The 9,366-nt window shown below is 38.0% G+C and overlaps 1 protein-coding gene across 1 annotated transcript; it reads right to left on the bottom strand.

Moving 5' to 3' along the window:
* Positions 1-1,226: 1,226 nt before the first annotated feature.
* LOC124259167 (aldo-keto reductase family 1 member B1-like) lies at positions 1,227-6,504 on the bottom strand. The gene is made up of 10 exons (XM_046693262.1): positions 6,411-6,504; positions 5,450-5,620; positions 4,813-4,929; positions 3,665-3,748; positions 2,990-3,106; positions 2,582-2,694; positions 2,109-2,190; positions 1,916-1,999; positions 1,649-1,731; positions 1,227-1,280 (listed from the first exon to the last, which is right to left on the bottom strand). The coding sequence occupies exons 1-10, from the start codon at positions 6,477-6,479 to the stop codon at positions 1,238-1,240; spliced, it is 963 nt and encodes a 320-aa protein (XP_046549218.1). The 5' UTR covers positions 6,480-6,504; the 3' UTR covers positions 1,227-1,237.
* Positions 6,505-9,366: the final 2,862 nt, after the last annotated feature.

Below are 9,366 nucleotides of genomic sequence, written 5' to 3'. Positions count from 1 at the left end.
ACCCACCAGCCAGAAACAGAATGGTGTAACAGGTCCTAGGGGTGACTCCCTCGGACCTTAATGTAAACAACTACATACCCACTGCATAACAATTTATATCCCCGTCAATTGATACTATGAAAAAAACATGGATTGGTTTGGTACTCACATGAAAACAGAATACTAAATCACATCATCATTGCCGCGAAGAGACATATTCACTTACGCAGTATTAAAAATATTCTTCCAAATCTAACTTTATATATAAAAACTCTAAAAAAAATATACTTTGTGGAAAATCATATATCAACATAACTAATAAAATAAATAATTTCAATCACAAATTGAGCCTTCTCTCCCCAGTACTTAGATCACTCTAAACTGTATCGATTTGTACCTGACATCATTTATACGTTATCTATTTATGAATTATGCATGTTATGAATATATTAATCTTTTAATATCTTACCTGTAAATCATGTAGCTGCACTACTTTAAGCCGTATGTATCACGGTTTTGTATATCTGTGATATTATAAATCTTGAGAATTAAAAACAACAACCAAAAAACCATAACACAAAGCACACAAAAAATCCCAGGAAGCTAAACCATGATGTAGTACAGTTCCTTTTTTAAATAAAACTTGGTCACTATACTCTCCTAATAACTCACATCCAGAATCGCTATGTAAACACTGCAATCTAACTGATATTGAAGAAAAATGCCATTTCTTAATTGCCTGCCCACACTCTTCAAACTTAAAGGTACGATCCTCTCAGCAGGCTGGTCAATTTGAACCTAGTTCCTTTGCTATGGGCCCAGTATATTACTTTCCCTCACGAGAAAGGATCTTTTCAAGCCTTAGATAGAAAACCAGAACTTACTCTATATTTATACATGCATATATTTTTTATATGGCTAAAAACACATCAGGGATATTTACATAGTGCGAGTTAATCCCGAGAAGATCATAGAGATTTCTTATAAGTACAGATTATTTCTCTTTTTATAAACCTACTGCACATACCTACATGGTCAACTATGGTAAAAGTAGAATTATCTCTTTGTACATGTTCTTTGTTTGTAGAGTGACTTCGCCACTTCCTCAAAAGCTGAAAATGTGTTAGACACAAAAAAACACCCAACGACGTTAATATATGAAGGTCCATATTATTTATGAATATGCTGCTAGGAAAATTTATATTTATATTTATATTTGTGTCCAAATGAAGGACTTCTCGGAACCGGATTTCCCATTTCAGAGAGGCTCGTCAAAGGGGTATTCTGAGTGACCTTTGAATCTGAAATGAAAAGTTTTCTTTTGGATCAAAGGCACAATAAAAGGATCTTCAGAGTGTTCAAGAATCTCAGTTGAAAAAGGACATATCTCGTTTTTTTCATAAATGACCATTACCATATTCATTACAACAGATGCGTTGGGGTAACCCAGTTGCTCATCACCAGAAAATGGATGGTAACCATTAATTTCAAATTTTGTGACTCAACAATGTGTAAGCTTGGTTCTGGTGCCTCCCGTCATGATGTTGCTGGAATAATGCTAAATATAGAATAACAACATATTTGTTATAGAACCAAACACACTGATCATGTGTGAACAAAGAGGAAAAATGCTTTATCTTTTTTAAAACATGACTAAAACTGAACTTACTCCAAGCCGGTAAAAAAACGCAGTTTCTTGTCTTGAGCTGCAAGCTTTGACACATCATCGCCAGACAGTTCGAAGTCGAAAACCTTTGAAAAGTAACAGAAGAGCTTATTTTACAAATTCCTTTCGAGACATATTTGTGTTTAAAAACAGACAGTGAGTCACTTATTTTATCATTTTTATTAAAATTTTCGAAAACAAAATTAACACTTTGACGAATCAACTTATAATTGCATTGAGATAGGAATGGGATGAAGGAATGAACAATACCTTCACATTTTCACGAATTCTTGAAGGATTGCTGCTCTTCGGGATAACAATCATGCCTCTTTGGACGAGATAGCGGAGGAGAATCTGCATAAATAATAAACTTATAAATAAAATGGATTCACATCGGCCGTGCTTTCCATATCACAACAACATGCACATATGTGGACATCATTCCAATGTCAGTGTAACATACCTGTCCTACAGATCTTTTATACTTTGTGGCCAGATCCTTAGCAACTGGGTCATCTAGAACTCTGGGAGCTCCTTCCTTCAGGCTGTTTACAAGGCGTGGACACAGTGTATTAGTAAACATGATTGATAGGAAATGAAAGAAAACGTAACACTTTATACGTAGCATCCTTTTGTGTTGACTGCGTAAATTAAACTACATCACAAGTGAGGTGTGTGGAAGTGATAGGGATGGTGGTTGTGGGAGGATAAGAATGAAGGTGTGATGTGATTTTGTAACGTTACACTTTCTGTGTATGAAGTGGAAAGTGGTGGTTTACAAAGTTTCAATGGCATCATTCCATATCGCTCATAGTCTCTCTTCTTTAAAGGACTATACTGTCAATGTACTGCATCAATTCAGATACAACAAATCAAAATGACTTTACAACTAGAATCACATGGGGTTAGTCACAGTTGTTTTGTTAAGATTCTTACATGTTAGCTGGTCGAGTTGGTGAACCGAGAGGGCTGTAGGCTGTAACAGTTATCCCCTTTTCCTTGAGAAACTGAAACAGCTTTTCTTGCTGGAGATACAAATGACACTCAACCTGCAAATGTGAAAGTTCCAATAATGTTTATCTTATCTAACGTGATATAAATGACATAGTGTACTGAATATTCATATTACTTGTTCATTGTGTATTATTGTGATAACTTTCCAAATCTGAGAAAATAATTTCCTATTTTGAGCTGTACCATACAGGGGATTTCTCATAATTGTGGAAACAGTTTGCATAATGTTCAATAGGGGCAATGAAGGCTGGGGCACTGTTCCTCCTTGAGAAAGTACGTCCGTTTTACCCTCAAAACACAAATTGATGTTATTGAAAAGTGTCCCTGTACCTGGTTTGTGGCTGGTATTATTTCAGCTATCTTGCATATCCTCTCAATCTGTTCCATGTTGAAATTTGAGACACCAATAGATTTGGCTTGGCCACTACGAGCCACCTGTTCCATCCCCTGTAAAAGACCATTGCGTTACATGTTGTCATTTAAATAGGTTGAACAGCCATTTGGGCATATTAATAACAGGAAACGAGTTTACAGGTAATATGAATAAACAATAATTTCACACTTTCATACCTATGTCATCAATGACAAGGCATCATATATAAGAGGAGAAAATCCTCTTCACCTTTCAGGAAGCGCACCTATTCCCTTTTACATTCATCTTTGTTGGTTGGTTGTTGTTTAACGCTGCAGTCAGCAATTTTCCAGCTATATGGCGGGGGTCTGTAAATAATTGAGTCTGGACCAGACAATCAGCATGAGCATCGATCTACGCAATTGGAACACGATGACATGTGTCAAACCGGTCAGAGAGCCTGACACCCGCTCCCGTTAGTCGCCTCTTACGACAAGCAACGTTTACTGAAGACCAATTCTAACCCGGATCTTCACGGGTCTTACATTCATCCAACAACAAAACATTTGTAGAACTTCTGACCATATATGTATACATTTACATTTTCCCCAGAAAACTAACACAGTATGAATTAGTCCGAGGAGATGTCTGACCTTCCACATATCCGTCAGGAGAACATCCTGGAATGCAGGTTTGTTGTTTTCATCCAGTGGTAAAGGTTCTCCTTTGCCCGTTTCCTGTTTGAGAAAGATCTGAGAATTACCACGGAATACCAACGGAATTTATTGTAAACCTTAAAAAAAAAAGTTTTTGTGAGTGAGTGAGTTAAAAATTAAAGTCACTTTGGCAATATTTCAGCCATATCGTGACTAAAACAAGTTATAGATTAAGAATAATTAAAGATAGGTTATATAATCCTGTCAATGAAGGACAGTAAAACAACCAAAATGTCACAGATGTAAATGTAAAACTAGTAATTAAATCTAAAACATTTTAACTATAGAGGACAACACAATATAAATATAGGCTATAGATCGCGAATAACTGAAGGTAGATCACCATGCTAGGGACCATGGGGACTTACAGTACCTTTGCTACCTGCATGGACCCTAGCTGGATTTACACCATCCCTTCAGTCGCTGGCGATTGTAGGCAAATTAAGCCGAAATTTAAAAGAACAAAAGTACTACGAATAAAAACATTTTTAGGAAAATAAATCACCGAATTAATATATAGTCATAGTGTACAAGCTTGTTTTGTAATTTAAGTTTTATTGCAACACATTAACATAATGTAAAGGAAAGCCATGTTTTTTAGAGTACAAACACACTGAGAGTTAACTGAAACCCGACTATGTATGATGGTCTTTACTAGAACACAACGAAAGCTATTTCTTTCGCCAATATAATTTAAAGCTCTTTCGGAATACAAGTTTTATCAGAGCATATGGACGTAATGTAAAGGAAAGCCTGGAGTGATGTTTTTGGAATACAAAGTAAGCTGAAGCCCGTTTGACATAATGAAGTTGACTAAACATTTTACTTTGTGTGATGGTGGTTGAGAGAGCCTGGAAGATATGTTCTAGTTTTTATGCCAAGGTCGGAGACTCAATTTATCATTTAAATGTCAGTTGCGTATTTTTGAAAGTATGGATATTCCAGTTCTTCTCTTCGGATGCCAGATGGTCATAGACGAGCTGAAAACCATCTAGTACTGCAGAAAGTAGCATTGACATATTGGTATATGAAGTAAATGCAGATACCATAGAAACTGATTTGTCATGATGTGGAACAACACTTACTCTCAGTCCTACAGGAAAGTGGATAAGATACATGTCCACATAGTCCAACTGTAACTTCTTAAGGCTTTCAGCGATGCACAGGGGAATTCGGTCTTTCTCATGGTACGTCAACCAAAGCTGCAATAAATACAAATCGGTATTCTAACATTTTCAGAAGACACTTCCTTGTGTATTTTAAGTATGTATTTTATTATCTCACCTATAAGCGAGTTACGCCACCTTAAACATAATTTCAGTTGTGTCTCTATATACATGCTTTGTTTTGTTTGATGTTTCACAATTGGCTCAGCAATGTTCCAGCTGTATGACGACAGTCTGTAGATAATCGAGTCTGGACCAGACAATCCAGTGATTGATATCATGGGCGTCTATGTATCAACCAAGTAAGCGATCGTGACCACCCGATGGCGTCTCATGACAAGAATGGGTTACCGAGGATCAATTTCAACCCGGATCTTCACAGGTACAGCTTATTAAGCAGAATGTTATGGAAAAGTCTGAAGTGAGTTAGATCTTCGGCCTTAAGTGGAGTAGAACGCATGAGCACAGGTGAAGTGCAGAATCTGACCAATCATAGGTTTCAGAACAAATCCGAAATGCACCGATGTTTTAATGTTGAAGAGAATAATCATTTTACCTTCGTTGTAACAAAAATGTCCTCCCTCCTCAGCTTCCCGGTCTTGAAGTATTCCTGGAGCCCCTCCCCAATGAAAGCCTCGTTCTGGTATGCGTAGGCTGTGTCGATATGTCTGTAGCCAGCGTCCAGTGCCGCACGGATAGTGTCCTTGCACTCCTCGGGAGATGAAACCTGTGAAATAAAGGGATCAGTAAACGTTTGGTTTCATCAGTGACAGAGGCAGACATACAATGTGATACCAGGATTCATAATCAAAGCGAATCTATACTACCCACCAAAAGTTTAGACTCACTTAAAGTACTCACTATATGTTATGTAAATATATGTGGTTACATCGAAGATGAATTTCTCCACTAACTTAGGGGAACCAACTGCAAACCTTATGCAGATGAATTTCTCGAGGATCATGCATCATATTGCTGAAAAGCATGTGCAAATATCGTGCATGTGAACAGCTGCGTTTTGGTGTAAAATTTTGTTAAGATTTCGCTTTTGATGTGCCCAGTGACATTAAGATATCTCTGACGTTATCGCGGGTTAGAGTGATGTCAGTTAATTATGGGTTACAAGGAAACTCGGTATCGGGCAAAACTCGATTTGGATCTGCAATAGTCGACTGAGCGATAAAGTAATTGTTTAAAACATTTGCGATTTCTTCAGGGTCTTTATAGATTGTATCGTTAAAGATAATTGTCCCAAATTGATTGTCATAGTTGCGTGATTTTATGAACCCTTTCGTCAGACGCCACCACGTTTTGGTATTTAACATAGGCGGATCAAGAGGGAGGGGGGTGCAGGGGTGCGCACCCCTCTTATGTCCTGAAAGTTTATTAAGTGACCATTGAAACTTGGGTGAAAATGAAGTGTGCACCCCTCCTTTTCTCAATAGTGTGCACACACACACCAACCCCCCACCCCTTTCTCAAAAAGCTGTAACTGCCCCTATATTAGTAAGACTTACCTGCCAGGAGCCAAGCCCTACAAGAGGCATCTTATGGCCATTGTTCAATGTTAGAGACTGTGTGGCCATGTTTGTAAGTGAACGCCCGATTACCGCAAACCACACTGATGGAATGCAAAAACTGCCCTTATCATGGCCTCACGTGATCAATTCTGAACGTTTCCCGTTTAAGTACACCTCAACCAGATTAGGTTGGACGTCATGATATAATGGTAACAGGCGTCTTCTATGCTTGCCCGAACTGTAGCCTTACTCCATACTGGAGTCAGTTATGTACAGACGGGGCAGTACAAAGTACGAGGTCTTGGCAATTCTTATTACTTATTTCGATCGTGCAGTATGTTGATATTAAAGGAAAGACTTCCACCCGTATCCCCTCTTAAATGGCTTCTAGTCAAATCATATTACCAAAATATACATATTCAATAACCAATATTTAGACGGTTGCGACAGGTAACAACAACTAGGCAACATTTAATTGGTCACGCGATACTGGGAAAGTGTAATATTAAATATAACATTTGTAACATTTAATTACATGTCTGTCTGTAGACTCTGTACATACCTATCTTCACTGCATTAGACACACGAAAACTATGGAATCCTAGAATGGACATTTTCGCCCTTGCAAACGCAGGCAATGAAGCCTCAAAATTGACTAAATATTGTAACTCTAAATATCAGCATAGCAGCGAAATCGAGGACGAAATCAGTTTTCTTGTTAGTTGTCCTCTTTATTATTTAGGCTTGATTTAGTATTTACAGCATCCATGGAAATCCTGGTTAGAATTGGATAATGATTTATATCATTTGTATTCCCCATATCGGAGTTTGAGCATAACGCTGACCTAGTTGCTTGCTAAACATTAATCCCCTCCCAATTCCGCATAAGTTTACCTAAATATCTGATCTTCTTCTTCGATGTAGGTTATCATTCCGCATCATTCATTGTTATCATGATGTATGTATAGGTTGTCATCTCTAGTAAGATACATGATTAGTATGTAAGCTGGATTATAATTCTGTTATAATAATCACTATCGATGGTGTTATGTGCCTGTTGCCGTATGTTCTTATTTGTTGCAATTACATGTCACGATATTTGTATATTGAACGTTGTTGTAATGTGTGTGTGCATGCACGGGCGTTTCATGCGTTTTGACACCTTTATCTCCATCACGTCAAGGTGAGGTGAGGTGAAATTGGGTTTAACGTCGTGCTTGAGAATATTTCGCTCATATGACGACGTGCATGCGTGTGTATGTGTATATGCGGCTGCTTGTACTAGCCCAGACTTAAGCTGGTTTTATAGTGCTAAGCTCACTGAGATACCATGCCGCAGTGAAGCATGAATACCCCACTGAGACACATTATACTAACTCCGAGCCGACCAGTCCTTGTTGTACCCATTAATGTCGAGCGCCAGGCAGGGACCAACAAGTACCATACTTTAACGTGTTTTCGTATGACGCGACCGGGGATCGAACCCACGACCTTCCGCTCTCTGGGCGGACGCTCTAACCACTACGCCAGGGAGGCGGTCCCATCACGTCAAGAGGGAAATTCGTTTTGAGTCATTATTTCATGGATTTCTTTGTAAATGTACTATTATACACTGCTGAAATACACACACATTGTACATTGTAGAACTGTCATAATTCTATTACATCATCAGTTCATGACCTCACAATGCTTCAAATGACATCACTAAGAACACAGTTGACAATGCTACATAGTTGATGACATCACAATGCCATGACCTCACTGAGATCACTGCTAAAAAAGCCTAATGGCAGTTTGGTGTTTAGATAAAGTCATTCTTCTACTGATAACTGATGAAGAATTAATTATTTTGGATGATAAATAATATCTCACTCTCGTGTCATCTGATATCAAATATACCAACACTCCTTGATTAAAGTAAAAAGTTGCAACTTTAATCAACTCGTGTTGATATATTTGATATCAGAAGACACGAGGGTGATATTCTCTATATAACTCTGACGTACATAGAGAATACTACACGAGGTCTCATTACATACGAATTATACGAAACGAGTGTCCTTCCTATGGTATCTGACCGAGCGAAAGCGAGGTCAGATAACATAGGAAGGTCACGAGTTTCAGGTCTCTCAGGTCTCCTTTGTTACCAGTTGCTTAAATGATTGAACGTTTCTGTTTGACCATTGCTGGCCATCATAAATGTACAGCATGTCAAAGCAAACACCAAACAACATCGTAGCCATGTGAGGAATGATTCCCGGGCTAGCGTCTTACTGAAATAAGTATTCGAGAAACATCTTGATCCTCAAGATGTATAGATCGTTGTACTTTCTCTCTCTTCTTCGAATACTTGCCTGTATGAAGCTGATATGAGTATTGAACCTGACTCTTGTGCAGCGTTGGGTTTAATATGCAGTACATACGCGATAGATTACAAAATCAGATATATAATATGCACAGGGGATAAGATTTTAATCAGTAAAATAAAAACAGTCAACACAGCAAATTGAAAAGAGGAAATTTATTTATATCAAAGGTAATCATGAAGCGTTCATTTCCAAGTTGACGCATTATTGACCAAAATACCTCAATTCCCTATGTGGACTTCAGTCATGTTCCCGTGTTTTCTCAGGTGAACAACTGACTTGCCTTTTCTTGTGTTTATGACGTTTACCATAGGTAGGCCGAGCTACGTTAATCTTTACAGGTACACCGGGTATCACAATTATTTGGTTCATAAACATATGTCACGAAGCTGTGCCTCTGAGACAAATGTGTTGACAAAACTGGTACAAACACACAGTTCTATTATTATTGATTCTGAGAAAGTTAAACAAACAAACAAACACATCTTGACTTGTATCAAGAAAATGGTGGTGGCAGCGCTGATAAGATTAGCTGTTTAAGACTATAAAGAAGGGCTGTGAAATATATGGACTTGCACAAGTCTTTA

This window comes from Haliotis rubra, unplaced genomic scaffold (genome assembly GCF_003918875.1).
Source record: "Haliotis rubra isolate DU_JTF1 unplaced genomic scaffold, ASM391887v1 Scf711, whole genome shotgun sequence".
NCBI classification, from domain to species: Eukaryota; Metazoa; Mollusca; class Gastropoda; order Lepetellida; family Haliotidae; genus Haliotis; species Haliotis rubra.
Note: the sequence above shows the minus strand (reverse complement) of the source record. Positions and strands in the feature narration are given on the sequence as shown.

Excerpts from the sequence above, each read along its gene's own strand:
- LOC124259167 (XM_046693262.1), bottom strand. The coding sequence starts at position 6,479 with ATGGCCACACAGTCTCTAACATTGAACAATGGCCATAAGATGCCTCTT. Across the intron at positions 3,107-3,664 it reads TCCTGACGGATATGTGGAAG|GGGATGGAACAGGTGGCTCG; the intron begins GTCAGACATCTC and ends GGTCTTTTACAG. Across the intron at positions 2,000-2,108 it reads ATAAAAGATCTGTAGGACAG|ATTCTCCTCCGCTATCTCGT; the intron begins GTATGTTACACT and ends TTATTTATGCAG.